At 36.3% G+C, this 23819-nt stretch overlaps 1 protein-coding gene across 2 annotated transcripts in view; it reads right to left on the bottom strand.

Annotated features, from left to right (window-relative positions):
* Positions 1 to 1003: 1003 nt before the first annotated feature.
* LRRIQ3 (leucine rich repeats and IQ motif containing 3) overlaps positions 1004 to 23819 on the bottom strand; it is a 172014-nt gene continuing 149198 nt past the window's right edge. Inside the window, exons 7-8 of one of the 2 annotated variants that reach the window (XM_063697669.1) lie at positions 20425 to 21145; positions 1004 to 1962 (exon numbers count right to left, since the gene is read on the bottom strand). In XM_063697669.1, coding sequence (XP_063553739.1) covers positions 1806 to 1962; positions 20425 to 21145 — 878 coding nt within the window. In that variant the 3' untranslated portion in view covers positions 1004 to 1805. The remainder of the gene's footprint in view (positions 1963 to 20424; positions 21146 to 23819) is intronic. The other variant, XM_063697672.1, reaches the window with a different exon arrangement.

Below are 23819 nucleotides of genomic sequence, written 5' to 3'. Positions count from 1 at the left end.
AATATACCTCATTATGTATATGCAAATATTCCAAAAATTAAAAAAAAAATCTGAAATCTGAAACAATTCTTGTCCCAAGCAACTTGGATAAGGGATGCTCAATCTGTAGAAGATAAATACCAGAAACAAATCAAGAAATATGGTAGTGCTTCTAAAGAGAGTATTTGAGGTAGAAATAATATATTGTTCTTTAGACTTTCTTTTATTATGTATGTGTCTGTACATATGTGTGATCTGTGTCTGTGTGGGTGTGTGAAATTTAAAAAAAATCATTCTGCTTAAGTCTGTAATTTGCACTGAAGGCAAGAGTTACTGTATGAAAGAGTGCAACAGAATTCTAAGAAATCTTTTAAAAGGTGCTGGCTGAAAGGGTAGGAATAGGAAAACAAATTAACCAACAATATACATATTGCTTTCTAGATTTAACTAAAAAAATTTTTTTAGACATAAGTGATCTGAATAATGAAGTTAAAGGCAGTATAGGACACTAACACCCAGAACCCATAGCATTTAAAACTTTACATGGGCTATAGTATGAGTAGACCTGGGTCTCCATATTTCTGTCTTCAATATTGGTTTTCTTACTACCCCACAAAGCCAGTACCAGATACATTGGGATTTTGTGATAGTAGCACTCCTATTTTGGTAACAAGTTCTCTACTGATTAAATCCCTCATAGATGCTGGCCTAATATAATTGATGTGGTTGCAAAGCCCTTAATATAACTGAATTTTCTTTTGGATGATGTAAAGCACAAAACAGGTATTCTCTCACACTCCAAACAGGGATTTAGGAGGCCAGGTTCTTTCTATCTAGGGAATTTTTTAAGCAACGATGTTTTAAAAGCTTACATATATAACCAATGAGTATTAAAGAGAAATTTTGAATAGCATTAGCTACATCGTATTTAGTGAACAATGTCATAATTATAGCGAGACACCCATCTTTCTAGATATATGAAATCACTATTGAAAATGGATGCAAATTTTACAAAGGATTTTTATGTCTTTTTTAACAGTTTATTTTTCAAATTTTCTACCATTGGTATGTATTAAACAGACTTATGGTTAATATATACCATTTCTGTATATTTTATGATTCCAATATATAATTATATGGCTTCTCTCTTGCTTCTCTCCTCTGTCTTTTCCCTGTCTTCACATATATACCAAACAGGGCAAACCCATCAAAAGTAAATACACAAAAATCTTACAGTCTTCAAGGAAGGTGATAAGAATGTTTAATTTACTTTTCATAGTTCATATTTTCTGAATTTTTATAACAGCATATATCACTGACAAAATATTGAAACCATACTTTAAAAAATAAATTCAGGAATTGTTTTAACAAAATAAGCAGGAAATATAATTAAATATATAAAAGCAGGTAATAAAAGTCATCAACGTACACAGTGTCTTAATAAAAGTCAGCAGTTGGAGTAGAAATTACTATTCTAAGGTTTCCAGAAAAACCTAAATTAGCTTATGAATTGCTATATTTAGAAAGAATATGAAACAGAATATCAGCAATGTCATTGCAACATTGTCTGCAATAAATTAAATCAGTTTAATTGTTCCTTAGGCATCTGATCTAAGAAATTTGTCAGAGGTGCTAAGTCAACTTTAAGTTAAATTATGACCAGTAAGAGAAACATTTTAACTAATCTTTATATTTTTAGAAGACTTATATATAAATCCATCTTGTGATGTAGAGTATTTCTTGCTTTAGAGTATTATTTCAAATTCCTTCAACTAAAAATAATGACTATAATTTAAGATGATCATAGGATGTGATCTGGCATTGATTCATTTTATCAGTCCATTGGGAACTTTAAAGTCTAAATTTGTTTTCACAATTGCTACTTTTGTTTTAGCATCTTGAAGTCTTTCACAGGCCTTTTCAAAGGCAATCATATCCATAACAAATTTTTCTTCACAATGTTTTTTATATATTTCTTGAGATCTAAGAGGAGAAAGAAAGGTAATAGAATGAGATACTTTTAAATACTGAAACCATGGCAATCTATTAGACTGTTAATGATAATAATTAGATGTCTTCGAAATAGGCATATACAAGTGAGAAAGACAGAATTCCATTTATATAACTTGGTTATATCATTAAACAATACTCAGACAAGTATTTATGAGATATCTATAAGCTATAATTAAAAATTCTCACAAACTATGGCTTAGATTTCCAAAGAGGCATCTAAACTACCCTATGTCATCACTTAAAATACATCTACTTAAGCCTCACTAAACCCAAGCTACTTCTTCGACTCTGTTATGGACTGAATGCATTCCACCATATTCATATGTCAAAGTCCTAACTCCCAGTGTCTTTGAATGTGACTATTTGGAGATAAGGCCTTTAAGAAGTAGTTAAGGCTAAATGACATTATATGGGTAGGTCCTAATCCAATATAATTTGTGTACTTATAAGAAGAGGAAGCAAGAGCAGAGATGTGAGTGTACAGAAGAAAGGCCATGGGAGGACACAAGGCAAAGGTGGCCATCTGCAAGCCAAGGAGAGAGGGCTCAATAGAAACCACACCTGCTGACACTTTGTTCTTGGACTTCCAGCCTCCAGAACTGGGAGAAAATAAATTACTGTTTAAGCCACCCAGCCTGTGATATTTTGTTATGGCAGTCCTAGTAGACTAATACCCTGCCAAACCGGGGAAATGTCACAGGTCTTAGGAGATTTCATTCATTCATCCTTATTTATTCAACAATTATGTATTGTGATGCATGGCACTAACCTTAGATGCTGGAGACATAAATATGACATGATGTAACTACGTGAAGCTTATCAAAAGTTAAGAGAAATAAATGTATACAAATATACAAATGAGATATTATGGTTCATTGTGAAAACATTATGTAACAAGTCAGAGTGAGGAAAAACTTGAGTAAAAACTTGGTAAATATAAACTAAAGAGCAAGGAGGGGAAGATAAAAAAAAGTTTAGAGTTAAAATAACCTTTGAACTGAATCTTGAAAGATGTGTATTTTCCAGTCAGAAAGTGGAAGAGAATTTTGTTCAAACTATTTTTACAGCACGAACATGGTCAAAACAAAGGTAGAGAGGGTAGCACAGCTTGGAATGCTCCAAGAACTGGCATCAATCTAATTGTCTGGGTCTTACAGTCTGGGAAGGAGAACAAGGAAGCAGGCAAGGCTGGAGAAACAAATTTAGGCCAGATCATAAAATACTTTATTTATGTGTAGGTATACTCAGAAATCTGAAGTTGAGGAGAGAAAGAGAGGGTGAAGTCTAAAAAGCCTGCAGCTTATTGATGATGTGACTTTAGACAAGATATTCATGTTCTTTCTCTCTCATTTTCTTCATTGTTAAGGAGATAATCTAACTCATAGGGTTAGTAAAGGACTAAGTGGGTTGATACATTAAAAATTCTTAGGTGACTGCCTAACATTAAATAATTCATTTTACTGGATGGATAATAGTGGCGTTCAACAGAAAGAAACGTAGGTAGAGCAACAAGACGGGAAGAAAGATTAGAGTTCTGACTGGAAATGGTTAGTGTTAAGAGCCTACTTATTCATGTGGTGATGCCCAGGGTGTTGAATATAGAGAAGTGAAGGCTTATAGTTAAGAGTACAGGTAGTAAAGCCATTCTGCTTGGCTCTGAAATGTATTGTTGGTGTGATTTTAGATAGGTTATTTAAGTTGTCTCTGTAATTTTTTTTTCATCTTTATAAAGAGGACATTTCAACTCACAGGGTTTAGTAGGAAGTAAATAAACTAACACATTTAAAATCCTTAAAGGAGTGCCTAGCATTTAATAATCATTTTAGTAGTAGCTAAAAGTTAGCTACTAGTACTATAAGCCTAGAAATCAAGAGAGTAGTCAGGTCTGGATGCGTAGCAGAGTAGAAATCATAGAAAAGGAATCTTGCACATGTAATTAAGGATAGTAATTAAGTCAATAAATGTACTAAAATAGCCCTCCTACAGATAAACATTATAAGCTGTGAAGAAAATGTAAGTAAAAGAACTATTTAAAAGTCTTAAAGATTTTTGCACATTGATTTTGTATCCTGAGACTTTGCTGAAGTTGCTTATCAGCTTAAGGAGATTTTGGGCTGAGACAATGGGGTTTTCTAGATATACAATCATGTCATCTGCAAACAGGGACAATTTGACTTCCTCTTTTCCTAACTGAATACCCTTTATTTCTTTCTCCTGCCTGATTGCCCTGGCCAGAACTTCCAACACTATGTTGAATAGGAGTGGCGAGAGAGGGCATCCCTGTCTTGTGCCAGTTTTCAAAGGGAATGCTTCCAGTTTTTGCCCATTCAGTATGATATTGGCTGTGGGTTTGTCATAAATAGCTCTTATTATTTTGAGGTAATTTATTGAGAGTTTTTAGCATGAACGGCTCTTGAATTTTGTCAAAGGCCTTTTCTGCATCTATCGAGATAATCATGTGGTTTTTGTCTTTGGTTCTGTTTACATGTTGGATTATGTTTATTGATTTGAGTATGTTGAACCAGCCTTGCATCCGAGGGATGAAGCCCACTTGATCATGGTGGATAAGCTTTTTGATGTACCGCTGGACTTGGTATGCCAGTATTTTACTGAGGATTTTTGCATCGATGTTCACCAGGGATATTGGTCTAAAATTCTCTTTTGTGTGTGTGTCTCTGCCAGGCTTTGGTATCAGGATGATGCTGGTCTCATAAAATGAGTTAGGGACGATTCCTTCTTTTTCTATTGATTGGAATAATTTCGGAAGAAATGGTACCAGCTCCTTCTTGTACCTCTGGTAGAATTCGGCTGTGAATCCGTCTGGTCCTGGACTTTTTTTGGTTGGTAAGCTATAAACTATTGCCTCAATTTCAGAGCCTGTTATTGGTCTATTAAGAGATTCAACTTCTTCCTAGTTTAGTCTTGGGAGGGTGTATGTGTCAAGGAATTTATCCATTTCTTCTAGATTTTCTAGTTTATTTGCTCAGAGAGCCAAATCATGACTGAACTCCCATTCACAATTGTTTCAAAGAGAATAAAATACCTAGGGATCCAACTTACCAGGGATGTGAAGGACCTCTTCAAGGAGAACTACAAACCACTGCTCAACAAAATAAAAGAGGACACAAACAAATGGCAGAATATTCCATGCTCATGGATAGGAAGAATCAATATCATGAAAATGGCCATATTGGCCAAGGTAATTTATAGATTCAGTGCCATCCCCATCAAGCTACCAATGACTTTCTTGGAAAAAACTACTTTAAAGTTCATATGGAACCAAAAAAGATCCCGCTTGCCAAGTCAATCCTAAGCCAAAAGAACAAAGCTGGAGGCATCATGCTACCTGACTTCAAACTATACTACAAGGCTACAGTAACCAAAACAGCATGGTACTGGTACCAAAACAGAGATATAGACCAATGGAATAGAACAGAGCCCTCAGAAATAATACCACACATCTACAACTATCTGATCTTTGACAAACCTGACAAAAACAAGAAATGGGGAAAAGATTCCCTATTTAACAAATGGTGGTGGGAAAACTGGCTAGCCATATGTAAAAGCTGAAACTGGATCCCTTCCTTACACCTTATACAAAAATTAATTCAAGATGGATTAAAGACTTAAATGTTAGACCTAAAACCATAAAAACCTTAAAAGAAAACCTAGGCAATACCATCCAGGACATAGGCATGGGCAAGGACTTCATGTCTAAAACACCAAATGCAATGGCAACAAAAGCCGAAATTGACAAATGGGATCTAATTAAACTAAAGAGCTTCTGCACAGCAAAGGAACTACCATCAGAATGAACAGACAACCTACAGAATAGGAGAAAACTTTTGCAATCTACTCATCTGACAAAGGGCTAATATCTAGAATCTACAAAGAACTCAAACAAATTTACAAGAAAATAACAAACAACCCCATCAAAAAGTGGGCAAAGGATATAAACAGACACTTCTCAAAAGAAGACATTTATGCAGCCAACAGACACATGAAATAATGCTCATCATCACTGGCCATCAGAGAAATGCAAATCAAAACCACAGTGAGATATCATCTCACACCAGTTAGAATGGCCATCATTAAAAAGTCAGGAAACAACAGGTGCTGGAGAGGATGTGGAGAAATAGGAACACTTTTACATTGTTGGTGGGACTGTAGACTAGTTCAACCATTGTGGAAGACAGTGTGGCAATTCCTCAGGGATCTAGAACTAGAAATACCATTTGACCCAGCCATCCCATTACTGGGTATATACCCAAAGGATTATAAATCATGCTGCTATAAAGACACATGCACACGTTTGTTTATTGCAGCACTATTCACAAAAGCAAAGACTTGGAACCAACCCAAATGTCCAACAATGATAGACTGGATTAAGAAAATGTGGCACACATACACCATGGAATACTATGCAGCCACACAAAATGATGAGTTCATGTCCTTTGTAGGGACATGGATGAAGCTGGAAACCATCATTCTCAGCAAACTATCACAAGGACAAAAAACCAAACACCGCATGTTCTCACTCATAGGTGGGAATTGGACAATGAGAACACTTGGACACAGGAAGGGGAACATCACACACCGGGGCCTGTTGTGGGGTGAAGGCAGGGGGGCGGGATAGCATTAGGAGATATACCTAATGTAAATGAGGAGTTACTGGGTGCAGCACACCAACATGGCACATGTATGCATATGTAACAAACCTGCACGTTGTGCACATGTACCCTAGAACTTAAAGTATAATAAAAAATATATTTAAAAAAGTCTTAGAGAATGAGAAATATGAAATAATCAATTATATCATTATATCCATGTATACCAATGTCAAACAATTGGAAAATAAAATCAAGTGATTCCACTTACACTGTGACCAGAAAAGCATAAAATATTTAGACATAAATGTAATAAAAGATAGGCAAGGTCTATACCTAAAAATGATAAAATATTGCTAAAAGAAATTTAAAAAGATCTAAATTAATGGGGAGTTATATTATCTCAAAGATTATAAGATAATATTATTATTATGTCAATTTTTCCCAAGTAGATCTATGGATAAATAAAATTACAATTAATATGCCAACAGCCTCTATGATAGAAATTAGAAATTAACATTTACATTTGTTTTAAATATATATTAATTTAATTCAGATTTATTTTAAATGTGTTAAATTTAAATGTTTTGAATTTATTAAAATTTAAATTTATATGAAAATGCAAAGGTCCTAGAACAACCAATACAATCTTGGGAAAACAGAACAAAGTTGGAATCTATTTTTCATTCCGCATAACAATTTACCCATAAATGTATTGGCTTACAACAACCACCTTATAATACCTCATAGTTTCATTAGGTCAGAAGTCCAGGCACATTGTGGCTAGTTGGGTTTTCTGCTTAGGTCTCACAAGACTGAAATCAAGGTGTCAGCCAGAGCAATGGTTCTCATTTAGGTCTTGGGTCCTCATCCAGGATCAGTGGTTGTTGTCAGAATTCATTTTATCATCACTCTTTCCCTGTGCTTCCCTCTATTTTTAAGTCAGCGATATCATGTAAAACCCTTCTTATACTTTGAATCTGATGTTCTCTTTTGTCTCTGTATTTGAAAGGCTCATGTGATACATTGGGCGCATCTGGATAATCCAGAATAATTTCCTTATGTTAAGGTTAATTAAGCAATATCCTTAATTACATATTTAAAGTCCCTTTACCAACACATTCACAGGTGTGCTATCTCATCATATTCATAGTCCTGGGAATCAAGGAAGGCATGGTATCTATCTTCTTGGTAGCCATAATTCTGACTAACACAGCAGCCTTACATTACTTGATTTTAAAGATTATAAGAATTATAAGAGGAGAGTTTATTAGCTTTTAACAGAAAATGGAAACCTAATCATGAGACAGCAGAAAACGAAACTGTGGTAAATATAAAATATATAGAATTTTATAAATATGGATATAGGAAGTTGAATGAATTAAAGCTTGAAGTCCTAAAATTTCGTTGGAAAATAGATAAAAGTATCTTGTTGAGAAGGAGAGGCCATAAGTGGTGTTTGAATAGAAAGCTGTACTGTTGAAGATTTTAAATGGCTCTTGTAGGTAACAGGAGAAAGAGCAAGCAACTGTGGGAGCAGCTCAAGTTGGAGACCATAAAATTAATATTGGCATAAATCTATGGGGCATTGATTTCTTCTAGACATTTTTATCCAAATACAGGAAATGAAGATAGATAGTTGAAATGTTCCAAGGTAAGGGTTGTAAGGAACATTTTAGCATAATCAAGGCAATGAAATGAAAGAACTTTAGAGACACTGGAGAGAATGGACAAAATAATAATTTAATTAAAGAACCCTGGAGCCTACACTAGAAATGAAAATAAAAGTGTGTAAAGGAGGTTATTTGATGGATGGGTGTCACCATATATTTGGAGGATATGTGTGGTGGAAGTAAAGGAAGAAAGGAGTTGAGGAAGAAAGGAGTTGAGGAAGAAAGGATTTTAGTTATAAATAAATATATAGGAGTTGAAGATTTAAGAGGTGGGGCAGTTCCAAGTGATAAGAGGATCTTTGTATGTGTCTATGGAAATCAGTTTATTAACGTCCCGTAGGATAAAGATTGTTGGTGTCCAAAAATGTCAATATTAGGTAATTGGGAGGGCTGTTCTTATGAATTTGGAAGTTAACAATGATTATGGCAGAAATTGGATGGAGAGAAAAAGCTTCATAAGTCAAAATGATGTAAAGACCACAGTAAATGAAGATGGTAGTATGGGAGGTCAATTGATGACCAAATAAGGACAAGTTGAAGATGATGTAATTGAAAAACCACTTTATTTTCTAGCTCTTCCATGCTAAGTGATACCCTACTTCAAAATGGACACCCTGCTCTCCTGGCTTGAACAGTATCATCACTTTCTCAGAGTACAGACATGAATATCTTAGAAAAACCCCTGACTAGCTATTATCTGATACATAGATTCTTTCATTTCAAAGTCTATCTTTAATTAATGCTTAAATACTCCTGTGGGTATTTTATTAACTTTCTAAATTAGAGCTTTATGGTTCCCCTTTTTTCTTTTACTCTTTCTCATTCCACATAGCAGGATTAGGGAGCTACATTCTCAATAATGACTTCACTAGTTGTTGAAATTTATCAGAATGCTTTTAGGTCAAGAGAATAAAGAATCATCAGCGGAAAAAGTATCAGAATTGAAAAATTTCAGAAGTCTCCAGTTAGATTTCACTTTTTGATCACATCTTCTTTCTGTATATTGATACCTAATCTTTATTTGAAAATATTTAGAGTAAAACTCAAAGATGCCTACTGGAACATACTACTCACATAACCGAAACATTGCCCTATTCTTATGTGCTCTGCAGGTTAATACTTTTGCAGTAGCTTATGAGAGAAGATAATTCAGTTCACATATATTAGGATGCTTGTTTGAGTCTGCATTCTTTAAAAATTAATTATGGCCAGATATTCATTTTACTGTGAAAAAACTAAGCTGATTAAATTAGATTGATTTGCACTAGATTTGTATTTCAATACATACTAGCTTTCATTTTCTTTTCCAAAATACTTTTTTAAATTAAAATAAGTTATAGGAAATATTTCCAAAGCACACACAGACACACACACACACACACACACACACACCACACAAAGTGTACACTAAAGAAAATGATTTTAAATTTGGAGGGGGAAATATATAGTATTTTTCATACGTAATAAAGTATTACATAAAACACATCAGTAAATAGCTTAAATTGCTTATAAGTAGGAAAAGGCAAGTGCTTTTTTTATTTAAAACTTCTTTCTAGCACAGGCTTTTAAAAACGATGCTGTTTAAAAATTTAAATAAAATAAGCAGTTCTGAAGATCTCTAAGTGTTTCTATACAAGCCTTAAACATGTATGTACATAATTTGGCCATTTGAAATAGCACTAGGATAAAACTGTGGCTGATCAGTTTCAATCTAATATCAGAGAAAAAATGTGTGAAAGACTTTGAAAGGGTAAAATAAAATTACTATGAGTCCTGGCTAGTACACCCTTCAGAACTATCTGTGCCTTTCAATCTCTGTGAACAATTTTACAACTCTAAATTAAGAAAAACTGTGAGCAATACAAATGATTCTTGTTTATAGAGATATAAATAATCGTGTTCAGCTAAGTTACGTTTGATTATTGCCCAGTGAATATTGACTAGTTTTGCACCTATCTGTGAATTTAGTTTAGCATTTTTGATTGCCAATATCAATATAGACGTAGAAGTAGACATAGACATAGATATAATATATAGATAGATAAATGCTCTTTGAATTCTCATAACTGATTTATTCTTTAATGAGTTAAATGATATCTTTGGCATGTGCTCATTTTATATTTATATGGGTCATGGTTTTATGTTCTTAAAAATGTTCCTTGGCAATTAATAAAATTTAAATTTACTAACTGTAAGTTAAAATATTTTGAGTCAACAAAGCTCCTACTTTACCAAATTTGGTTTAAAATTTTAAAATCTTCACCATAAAACAATTTCTATTTTTGCAATTGTTTGAGAAAGTTTTGTCCAAAGTGTGCCCTAAGAATTATTTTCTGAGATATTTCTTGAAAGGAAAGTTTTATGGTAAAATACATGTGTAAAATGCAATATATCTTTCTGGTAGGAATCCTAATGGTCTTTACTGCACAACTGTCTACTGAGACTTAGAGGCTCTTTTTAATCAAGTTGATATTTCTCAAGCAATTGCACTGTCAACTACTCTTCATAAACTTTCTGCTATAGGTACAGGAATATTCACGATCTCCTTGATCTCCCCTAGCTTTACCTATTTTGAACTTTCCAACTTTGCTTATCCTCTTCTCCTTGCCTCACCTCTCTACTATAATGGTCTCCTCTCACCTCTCTGCTTTTCCAATGTGAATCAACAATTGTACTTCTCCTACTACTATTTTTTGTAACAATTGAAATGTATGCTTATGTTTGCCACTGGACTGTGAGTTCTTAGAGGATCAAGAATATCTTATTCATCTTTGTATGGCAGGGCAAGGGAGAATTTAAGTGAAGTAACACTCTGGTTTAGTTAAGGCTTCTCTTTGAAGGTTTTGATTTTGGAGTAGCAAAAAATGCTGCCCCCAAATATGGCACATTGGCACACTATGTATTTTAAGCTGAAGGAAACTGAGAAACTTGCAGAAGCAGAAAGATTGCTCTCAACTTCCGCCTCCTGTCTTTTAAACACTGTGACAAATGCCATGCTTTAAACCATGAGGGAAGGAATATTATATAGAAAGGCCAAGAAGAATCTGAACAAACAGGCCTTGCTTGGTACCCCGCATCCCCAGTTTATTACCATTAGGTCATACCCTTTTCTTTTTGTTCCAATCATACTTCTACAAAATTGTCTATTCTTCATCAAATCTAAGCATAAAAATAGTTGTCCCCGGGTCTTCATTTTAGAAAGCTTCTAGGTCACAAAACATTTTGATGAAATAAATTTGTTATGCCTTTTTCTTGCTAATCTGTCTTTGTTATAGAAGTGTCAGCCATAAACCTATTAATGTACCCGAAATTTTAATTGTCTATTCGTAATGTTTGTGTTATTGCTGGCATTATTATGTAACTGTTAATCTCATTGCTTTTTGCCGTATTTCCCATCTCAATTTTCAGTTTCTTGGGCCAAATGATCTTTACATGACTACATCACCTGTAAGAGAACTCTTCAAGAGCTAGAAATGAATTACTACTTGAATTATTTGAATTGAAGGTAGGTACTACTTAGTAGAAGCACCAATGATCACAGAGGGGCAGAAAAAAATGTGCAGGGCAAATTTACTGCCATGAATTAAGCACTTGTACTAAGAAGTTTACTTAGTCTAATGATTAGTGAAGCTACTTTCGTAACTTGGTTAATTACATTTTTACTCTATGTTTAATATTATTCTGATTATTTATCTTCATTGTAAAAGCATTCAGAAAAAATATACATTGCTTCTTATTCTAAATGACTCAAGTACAAATACGTAAAAAGCACTCTCTTCTCGATGGTTGTTATATGACTTAAATGAGTTTATATACAACCTTTACTAATTGAGGTTCTCGCCTATTTTCCCCAAGAAATGTGTGTTGAATAAATTTGTTAACTAGGTACTATACTGGGCGTTGAAATAGAAAGATGGAGTGAATAATACAAAGACTTGATTATTTTATTGAGGGGGTGGGGCCAAAATGGCTGACTAGAAGCAGCAGTGATTGGAGGCTGTCATCAAAAAGAACCATAACTGCCTCCAAATCCTGCACTGGCAACTGAGGTATGCAGGGTCTTCATCAAAACTGACTAGGGCCAGGTGAGGTGACTCACACCTGTAATCCCAGCAATTTGGGAGGCTGAGGGGGGCGGATCACCTGAGGTCAGGAGTTGGAGACCAGTCTGGCCGACATGGTGAAACCCTGTCTCTACTAAAAATACAAAAAACAGCTTGGTGTGGTGGCGGACGCTTGTAATCCCATACTCAGGAGGCTGAGGCAGGAGAATCATTTGGGAGGTGAAGGGTGCAGTGAGCCAAGATCATGCCATTGCACTCCAGCTTGGGCAACAAGAGTGAAACTGTGTCTCAAAACAAAACAAAACAAAAAACAAACAAACAACAACAACAAAAAAACAAGAACTGACTAGGCAGCTGGTATGACCCATGGAGAGGAAGGAAGAGGAGTGTGCTGTGGTGGCCCACCTAAGAGCCACACGGGGCAGGGGAGCCCCCACACCCCAGTCAAGGGAGGTGGTGAGTGTGCTACCCAGCCTAGGAAACCGTGCTTTTTCCATGGAACTGTGCAACCCAAGGATTGGAGGATCCCACTCATGAACCCATGCCACCGGGAAGCCATGCAGTTTCTCAACAGCCACTCAACTAGAATCTGCTTAAGCCTCCCAGGGGAGGGGCAACCAGCACCACAGCTGCCGCTGCCTACTGTCTAAGCTGCCTGAGGTCCTTAGGGGAGGGGCACCAGCCAACACTGGGACTGATAGCTGCCTAACACATTAAGCTCCCAGGGCGGGTATGGGGCAGCAGCCATCTCTATAGCTCCAGGATATGCTTTTCCCCTGATGGAGCCAGGGAGGCTGGATGGCTTGGTCCCAAGAGGTGTCCCCCACAGCCCAACACACCGGCTGTGGCAGATTGCAGCCAGAATGCCTCTTCAGGCCTGACCCTGACCCATCCCTCCTCACTGGGTGGGGTCTCCCTGCAGGAACTCCAACAACTCCAGCCAGGGGCTCAGGGACAGAAGCCTGATCTCCCTGGGCCTGAGCCCCCAGGGTGAGGGGTGGCCACAGTCTCTGCAGACCAGCAGACTTAACCTTTCCTCCTGCTAGTTCTGAGGAATCTGGGCAGCCCAGACAAGTGGGTTTCCCCCCAGCAAAACACACCTTTCACCAAGGGATGGTCAAAGTGCTTTGTTAAACAGGTCCTGCTCCCTGTGCCACTCAACTGGGTGAGACTCTTAAACAGGGATTGTCAGACACCCTATACATGAGCATTCCTACTGAGATCAGGTAGGTGCCTCTCGAGGGACCTGACCATTGAAATAAAAACAATCAAACAGAAAACAACAACAATAGCATCAGCAAAAAAGAATTCCCAACTAAAGCCCTATCCAAGGGTGGGCAGCCTCAAACATCAAAACTAGACATACTCATGAAGATGAGAACGAATCAATGAAAAAATGCTGCAAAACCAAAAGGCCAGAGTTCCTCCTCTCCTCCAAATGATCATAATGCCTCTCCAGCAAGGGTGCAGAACTGGACAGAGGATGAGATGGGTGGATTGACAGAAGTAGGCTTCAGAAGGTGGGTAATGATAAACGCCACTAAGCTAAAGAAGCATGTGCTAAAGTTCTTAGCAAAGAAGCTAAGAACCTTGATAAAAAGTTCGAGAAGGTGCTAACTAGAATAACCAGTTTAGAGAGGAACATAAATGACCTGATGGAGCTAAAAACATAGCACGAGAACTTAGTGAAGCATACACAAGTATCAACAGGTGAATCGACCAAGTAGAAGAAACGATATCAGAGTTTGAAGACTACCTTGCTGAAATAAGTCACGAAGACAGGATTAGAGAAAACAGAATGAAAGGAATGAACAAAATCTCGGAGAAATATGGGACTATGTAAAAAAAAAACGAACCTATGACTGATTGGAGTACCTGAAGGAGATGGGGAGAAGAGAATCAAGCTGGAAAACACATGTCAGGATACTATCTAGGAGAACTTCCCAAACCTAGCAAGAAAAGCCAACATTCAAATTCAGGAAATACAAAGAACACCACTAAGATACTCCATGAGAAGATCAACCCCAAGACACATATGGGCAGCCAGAGAGAAAGGCCAAGTAATCTACAAAGGGAAGCACATCAGACTAACAGTGGACCTCTCAGCAGAAACCCTACAAGCCAGAAGACAGTGGGGGCCAATATTCATCATTCTTAAAGAAAAGAATTTTCAACACAGAATTTCATATTCAGCCAAACGAAGCCTCATAAGTGAAGGAGAAATAAAATCCTTTCCAGACAAGCAAATGCTGAGGGATTTCATCACCACCAGGCCTGCCTTGCAAGAGCTCCTGAAGGAAGCACTAAACATGGAAAGGAAAAACCGGTACCAGCCACTGCAAAAACACACCAAAATATAATGACCAATGACACTGTGAAGAAACTGTACCAACTAGTGTGCAAAATAACCAGATAGCATCATGATGACAGGATCAAATTCACACATAAAAATATTAACCTCAAGTGTAAATGGGCTAAATGCCCCAATTAAAAGACACAGACTGGCAAATAGTATAAAGAGCCAAGACCCATCAGTGTGCTGTGTTCAGGAGACCCATCTCACGTGCAAAGACACACATAGGCTCAAAATAAAGGAATGGAGGAACATTTACCAAGCAAATGGAAAGGAAAAGAGAAAAAAAAAGCAAGGGTTGCAATCCTAGTCTCTGACAAAACAGACTTTAAACCAACAAAAATCAGAAAGACAAAGAAGGGCATTACATAATGGTAAAGAGATCAACGCAACAAGAAGAGCTAACTATCCTAAATATATATGTGCCCAATACAGCAGCACCTGAATCCATAAAGCAAGTTCTTAGAGACCTACAAAGAGACATAGTCTCCCACACAATAATAGTGGGAGACTTTAATACCCCACTGTCAATATTAGACTGATTAATGAGACATAAAATTAACAAGGATATTCAGGACTTTAACACAGCTCTGGGTCAAGTGGACCTAATAGACATCTACATAATTCTCTACACCAAATCAACAGAATATACATTCTTCTCAGTGCCACATGGCACTTATTCTAAAATTGACCACATAATTGGAAGTAAAACCATCCTCAGCAAATGCAAAAGAACTGAAATCATAGCAAACAGTCGCTCACACCACAGTGCAATCAAAGTAGAGCTCAGGATTAAGACACTCACTCAAAACCACACAATTACATGGAAATTGAACAACATGCTCCTGAATGACTCCTGAGTAAATAATGAAATTAAGGCAGAAATCAATGTTATTTGAAACCAGTGAGAACAAAGACACAACATACCAGAATCTCTGGGACACAGCTAAAGCAGTATTAAGAGGGAAATTTATAGCACTAAATACCTACATTGGAAAGCTGGAGAAAGATCACAAAATGACACCCTAACATCAGAATTAAAAGAGCTAGAGGCTGGACACGTTGGCTTATGCCTGTAATCCCAGCACTTTGGAAGGCCAAGGTGGGTGGATCACCTGAGGTCAGGAGTTCAAGACCAGCCTGAATTAGATGGTGAAACCTCATCTCTACTAAAAATACAAAAACTTAGCTAGGCATGGTGGCGCAAGCCTGTAATCCCAGCTACTTGGGATGCTGAGGCATGAGAATTGCTTGAACCTGGGAGGCAGAGGTTCCAGTGAGCCAAGATCATGACATTGCACTCCAGCCTGGGCTTCAAGAGTGAAAATCCATTTCATAAAAAAAGGTGGCGGGGGTGGGGGGGGGGTGGCTAGAAAAGCAAGAGCAAACAATCCAAAAGCTAGCAGAAGACAAGAAATAACTAAGATCAGCACAGAACTGAAGGAGACAAAGACATGAAAAACCCTCCAAAAAAATCTAGGAATCTAAGAGCTGTTTTTTTGAAAAAATTAACAAAATAAATAGACCATTAGCTAGACTAATAAAGAAGAAAAGAGAGAAGAATCAAATAGACACAATAAAAATGATAAAGGGGATATCACCACTGAAACCACAGAAATACAAACTACAAAAAGAGAATACTATAAACAACTTTACAAAATAAATGAGAAAATATGGAAGAAATGGAAAAATTCCTGGACACATACACCTCACAAGACAACCAGGAAGAAGTTGAAATCCTGAATAGACCAATAACAAATTCTGAAATTGAGGCAGTAATTAATAGCCTACCAACCAAAAAAAAAGCACAGGACCAGACAGATTCACAACAGAATTCTACCAGAGGTACAAAAGGGAGCTGGTATCATTCATTCTGAAACTGTTCCAAACAATAGAAAAAGAGGGAATCCTCCCTAACTCATTTTAGGAGGCAAGCATCATCTTGATACCAAAACCTGGCAGAGATCACAACAAAAAAAGAAAATTTCAGGCCAATATCCCTGATGAACATCAATGTGAAAATCCTCAATAAAATACTGGCAAACTGAATCCAGCAGTACATCAAAATGCTTGTCCATGATGATCAAGTTGGCTTCATCTTTGGGAAGCAAGGCTGGTTCAACATATGCAAATCAATAAATGTAATCCATCACATAAACAGAACCAATGACAAAAGCCACATGATTATCCCAATAGATGCAGAGAAGGTCTTCAATAAAATTCAACATCCATTCATGTTAAAAACTCTCAATAAATTAGGTATTGATGGAACATATCTCAAAATAATAAGAGCTATTTATGACAAACCCATGACCAATATCAAATTGAATGGTCAAAAGCTGGAAGCATTCCTTTGAAAACTGGCACAAGACAAGGATGCCCTCTCTCACCACTCCTATTCAACCTGGTATTAGAAGTTCTGGCCAGTGCAGTCAGGCAAGAAGAAGAAATAAAAGGTATTCAAATAGGAAGACAGGAAGTCAAATTGTCTCTGTTTGCAGACAACATGAGTCTATCTTTAGAAAACCCTATTGTCTCAGCCCACAAACTCCTTAAGCTGATAAGCAACTTCAGCAAAGTCTCAGGATACAAAATCAATGTGCAAAAATCACAAGCACCCCTATACACCAACAACAGACAAGCAGAGAGCCAAATCATGAATGAACTCCCATTCACAATTGCTACAAAGAGAATACAATATGTAGGAATACAGCTAACAAAGGATGTGAAGGATCTCTTCAAGGAGAACTACAAACCATTGCTCAAGGAAATAAGAGAGGAAACAAACAAATGGAAATACATTCCATCCTCATGGATAAGATAACTCAAGATCATGAAAATAGCCATACTGCCCAGAGTAATTTATAGATTCAATACTTTTCCATCAAACTACCATCGACATTCTTCACAGAATTAGAAAAAACTACTTTAAATTTCATATGGAACCAAAAAAGAGCCCATACAGCCAAGACAAACCTAAGCAAAAAGAATGAAGCTGGAGGCATAACGCTACCTGACTTCAAACTATACTACAAGGCTACAGTAATCAAAACAGCATGGTACTAGTAACAAAACAGATATATAGACCAATGGAACAGAACAGAGATCTCAGAAATAACACTCCACATCTACAACCATCTGATTTTCAACAAACCTGACAAAAACAAGCAATGGGTGAAGGATTCCCTATTTAATAAATGGTGCTGGGAAAACTGGCTAGCCATATTCAGAAAACAGAAACTGGACCCCTTCCTTATGTCTTATACAAAAATTAACTCAAGATGGATTAAAGATATAAATGTAAAATACAAAAACATAAACACCATAGAAGAAAACCTAGGCAATACCATTCAGGACATAGGCATGGCGAAGACTTCATAACTAAAACACCAGAAGCAATGACAACAAAAGCCATAATTGACAAATGGGATCTAATTAAGCTAAGGAGCTTCTGCACAGCAAAATAAACTATCATCAGGGAGAATAGCCAACCTAGAGAAGGGGAGAAAATTTTTGCAATCCATCCATATGACAAAGGGCTAATATCCAGAATCTACAAGGAATGTAAACAAATTTACAAGAAAAAAAACCCATCAAAAAGTGGGCAAAGGATATGAACAGACACTTCTCAAAAGAACACATTTATGTGGCGAACAAACATATGAAAAAAGCTCAACATCACTGATGATAAGAGAAATGCAAATCAAATCCACAATGAGATAGCATCTCACACCTGTCAGAATGGCGACTATTAAAAAGTCAAGAAACAATAGATGCTAGTGAGGCTGTGGAGAAATAGGAATGCTTTTATGCTGTTGATGGGAACGTAAATTAGTTCAACCATTGTGGAAGACAGTGTGGAGATTCCTCAAGTACCTAGACCCAGAAATACCATTTGACCCAGCAATCTCATTACTGGGTATATACCCAAAGGAATATAGATCATTCTACCATAAAAACACATGCACACGTATGTTTATTGCAGCACTATTTACAATAGCAAAGACATGGAACCAACCCAAATGCCCATCAGTGATAGACTGGATAAAGAAAATGTGTTACATATACGCCATGGAATACTACGCAGCCACAAAAAGGAATGAGATCATGTCCTTTGCAGGGAGACATGGATGAAGCTGGAAGCCATCAACCTCAGCAAACTAACACAGGAAAAGAAGACCAAACACTGCATGTTCTCACTCATAAGTGGGAGTTGAACAACAAGAAAACATGTACATAGGGAGGGAAACAACACACACTGGGGCCAGTTGGGGGGTTGGGGGTGAGGGGGGAGAGGGTATTAAGACAAATAGCTAATGCATGCGGAGATTAAAACCTAGATGACGGGTTGATAGGTGCAGCAAACCACCATGGCACGTGTGTATCTATGTAACAAACCTACACGTTCTACACTTATATCCTGGAATTTAAAGTAAAATAAATAAAAAATAAAGAATTAAAGAAAATAATTCAGAACCCAACCATGCAACTATGATAAAATCTCTCTGGTTATAACTGGTAACATTGAGATTCCAATAAAGTATATAAAATCACCACAAAATTAAAGAGACTAATTCAGACTGGAGGAGCAGTTGGTAAGATTAAAAGTGAAAATGCCTTTGAGTTGGTTGCTAAAGGATGGGTAATAAAAGTATAAATTTTACCAGTGGTTGTGCAGTTCATGTATTGTATGATGAGCGCAAGTAGGTACGAAACAAGGTCACACACAGTCAAGAAGCAGCCACTTATGAGGCACTTCCCTGGAGAAAAGAGTGTCTTTTTCTTCACATGTAGGCACCACCTTCTCACCAATTAGAACACAGCAAAGCATTCTGATTTGCACAATAACATAGAGGCTTGTGTTGCATAATAATATCTAGACAACATTAACATTGTGAGCTTGTAGTGCTCTTGAGGAGTATATATTTGAGAAAAAAGGGGATAGTATCAGTAAAGTCATAGGAATAAAAGAGTATAAAGTTGGGTAGGGAGTAGAGAATAGTCTGTTTAGAGCAGAGTGCTGCTAGAGGGAGGAGGGAGGAAGTTATAGCAGAAAATTTAGCGTGAGATAAGTCTAGACTAGAAAGAACAGAGCACATTGTCTGAAATGCCATTTAGAGCAAATTCAGTTTTATTCTGTGAATAACTGTAAGCTATTAATATATTTAAATAGGAAGTGATGTGATCCGAACTTTATTTTAAAGACAGTTGAGGTTTGTAGGCCAGAGAAAAGACTTGGGTTGAAGAAAAGATGAAGAATAGGAATGAAGATCTCAGTTGGAAGAATAATGTGAATTCGTGGAGAGATTATGAGAGCCTAAATTAGAATAGGAGGAGTCATATTGACAAGGAAGGATCCTTTTGAGACTCCTTTTAGAAGTAAAGTGAGTAGAAAAACATTAGATATTGGCAACGAAGACTTTGTTGCAAAAAACTGAGGTTGATAGCACTGGTCAAGAGGCTGATGATGATGCCACTTGTGATAATAAGAACAACTCATAACTAAGAGGTAGATAGGTTTTGTTGCACAGGTGGAGAGATGGGGAAAGACAGAGTTGTTTTATTGCCTTATCTTTGGTAATATATTAGTACATTATTTGTTCTTTGTTTTAATTTTTCAAAGTAGAATGTACTATGTTATAAACAGAATACTAATTATTAGGTCTTAAAATTTAGCATGCAATATTCACATGTAATTGACTTTAATGCTTCTGTTATATCTAAATTGTACCTACCTAACTTTTTTCATTTCTTTAAGTAAATTCTTTCCATATTTTTCTGCTTTTAGTTTTTGCTTAACAATCAGGCTTTTCTCTTTTAGGACAGCCTCATTCTTCTTCAGTCTGTCAATTTTAAGTAGTCCTCTGGTCAAAAGAGTGTGCTCATTATTTAAGTTTTGAACTAATAAACGCTCTGCAGCCTTTTGGGATTTTTCTTTTAGAAACAGAGCTTTTCTCTCTCTAGCTTTTTCAAGGTAGTTGAATCTGTTTTGCCAAACTTGTCGTAAACTGTTCTGAATTGTCTCTTTATTTTCTTCAATTAGTTTTTGTGTAGCATATTTTTTCTGATTCAAATGTTCATTAACAGTTACTCTAACTCTTTCTCGAGCAACTTGTGCCATGGCTACAACTCTTACTTTTTCTTTATGGCATTTCTGCTTCTTTTGTTCTGTGTAATATTTGTCAATATCACTAAATGTTCGGAGTTTCATACCAGCTCTTTGTGTTGCAAAAAACTCTTTCATACTCCGCTCCAATCGTATGTCTTTTTTAATGATTGGCTTTGGATGAGTAGTATAGATTGGCTGAGGATATGCAGGAAAAAAATGTTGTTTTTTCTCTCTCAATACTGCATTATTCTTCAATGAACCTGAAGTGTATATGGGTAGTTTGAAAACTGATATCCTAAAACTGGTATCCAATTTTTCATCCACAATTTCATTTTCAGACTCCTGACCTACATCAAACAGAAGCAAATATTATACATTATACAAGAGCTAAGCACATTTTATTTTCTGTCCAAATATATCAATAAACTTGATAAGAACCTGTTATTTACTTTACTAAGAAGAATTTTTCCCAAGTACCTTTTCAACTTGTGATTTAATAGTAACTTTGGAGAAGAAAATCACTATCAAAACATTTTCACATAGAAATGCACTGAATCTAATTCTTATATTTTCTGTATTATCTTCCACAATTACTTAACTTGCACTGACTCAATAGCAGCATCTTATCACATACTTAGTACTACTTAACCACACATATTATTTTTTCATATAGTTTGCTAAAAGAAACAAAGTTTAATTAAGCAAAGAATAATTCATGAACTGGGTAGCACTGAGAACCAGTGAAAATTTAGAAAACTCTGTGTAATAAATGAGCAGGGAGTATTTATAGATAGAAAATGGAAGAAATATAGAAACAGCTTGATTGGTTATGGTTCAATTTTGCCTTATTTGGACATAATCGTATCAGTTGGTGGCCTGTGATTGGCTGAAGCTTGACTGCTGTGATTGGCTATGACTTTTACAAAAATATACCCGTAAGTTAGGCTTTCAGTTTGTTTACATACTAAGTTAGGTTGCAATTCATTATGTAAGGACTCAAGGAACAGAGGCAGCCTTAGGCCACATTTAACAAGTTATTAGTATGTCATATTTGCAAAGGGCATTGTAATCCATTTTACCTTATTTTTCTTAACTCTGGTGGAAAATAGTAGCAGCCATCAATTGTTTTTCCCTTTTTTGGACAGACAAAATTACTAAAACTCTTAGCTTCCTTTGCTTTCCTTTGTGTGACCATAGGCTAAGTCCTTTTTAATAGAGTGTGAACACAATTGTTATGTGTTATTCCTTGTCCAAGGGATTGTTTTAAGAAACAATGTGCACCTTCTTTCCACTATGTAGAGATGAGAATGAAACCCCAAAAGATGGTGGAACCATAAGATAGAAGCCGCCTGCCTGCCTGAATCACTTGTTGAAAAAACTTCTCATGGACCAGAATCATCCAAGTTGAGTCACTTATGAAGCCAGAAATCAAAAGTAATTATGTTTCAGTCAATATGCATTTCTGGGTCTATTTGTTACTATACCCAACCTAATTAATACAATAAATTGAATCACATTGTTGTTTGCATATTTACTTTTTGACAAACCTACTAACGAATTCAGAATCAGGTGACAAATACAAGTATAAAAGTTATGCTTGTTAATTTAGGAGAAAAAGGTGTTTCTTGATTTCTTCCACTTATTAAAATTACATTCCTGCTAACTCTAGTCTACAAGGGTTTGATCTCCCTTAGAAAATTACCTTGTCTTTATGTGTAAAAATGTCAAATATGATGCTGGTGGTTTTATGGAAGTTAAGGGAACTATGAAGAAGGGCAGGGCTTGTAGTCTAGACGGACAGTAGAAAATAATTGAATAGGCAAGATTTTCACGAAAGGCTACAGGAGTATCAACATTGGAAAAGTAAGTAAATTCTACAGCAAAGTAGGAAATCAAGTCTAGCAAATAGAAAAGGCAGTCCATCAGGATACAAAGCCAAAGTGTCCAGAAATAAACACTAAATATGTGTGTCCAAAGCAAGAGACTGAGGAGCCAAAGTGTCAAAAGTCAGAGTCTCTCATTAGTTGGTTGAACATAGTCCCACTAACACTTTTAAAAGTCTCCTAATTTCTTTCTCTGCTTTCAGAATCTCTGTTTCAAGAAATCACTCACTGCTATATTTATCTTTCTTAAGTAGGGTTCTAACAACATTGTACCTTATACACAAACAAAGGAAGACAAAATCTTTATGGCTTTCCACCCATAGTCTGAAGAATAGTTTCCATTTTTGGCCTAGGATTATATAATACCAGAAAAGAGCGACATATTTTTCCCCAACACATGCATCATATCTTATCATCATTGGGCCTTTGCTTTTATTATTTTAAGTTTTGCTCAGTATTCTGTTTTTCTTATCTGTATCTGTTCATATTCTATGCATTCTTCCATGTCTTTTCACATGTCATATTTTCCTTATTGCTTAAAAAGAATTCATATGTTTTAAACTATCACATATGTTTTTCCTGATAGAATTAATCATATTCCACTTACATTAAAGCTCTATGTAGTAGTTTTTAGCTATAGGATCGAACTTGATATAACCTTCTTATGAGTAAGGATCTATTCCTTTGGTCTTTGATGCTACATTCCCAGCCCCTAGCCTACTATTTTGCACAGTTTGGTTTGTGCAGCAATGCGGTTTAGATGTGTGTCCCCTCCAAATCCCATGTTGAAATGCAATCCCCAATGTTGGATATTGGGCCTAGTGAGAGGTGTTTGGGACATGGGGTAGACCCCTTATGAGTGGCTTGGTGCCCTCTCGTGATAATGAGAGAGTTCATGTTATGGTAGTTCATATGAGAGCTAGTTGTTTAAAAAAGTCTGGCACCTCTGTCTTCATGTGATATGCCAGCTCCCACATCACCTTCTGCCATAATATTAAGGGAAATTTATAGCACTAAATGCCCACAGGAGAAAGCAAAAAGATCTAAAATTGACACCCTAATATCACAATTAAAAGAACTAGAGAAGAAAGAGCAAACAAATTCAAAAGCTAGCAGAAGACAAGAAATAACTAAGATC

This window comes from Gorilla gorilla, chromosome 1, assembly GCF_029281585.2.
Source record: "Gorilla gorilla gorilla isolate KB3781 chromosome 1, NHGRI_mGorGor1-v2.1_pri, whole genome shotgun sequence".
Lineage (NCBI taxonomy): Eukaryota > Metazoa > Chordata > Mammalia > Primates > Hominidae > Gorilla > Gorilla gorilla.
Note: the sequence above shows the minus strand (reverse complement) of the source record. Positions and strands in the feature narration are given on the sequence as shown.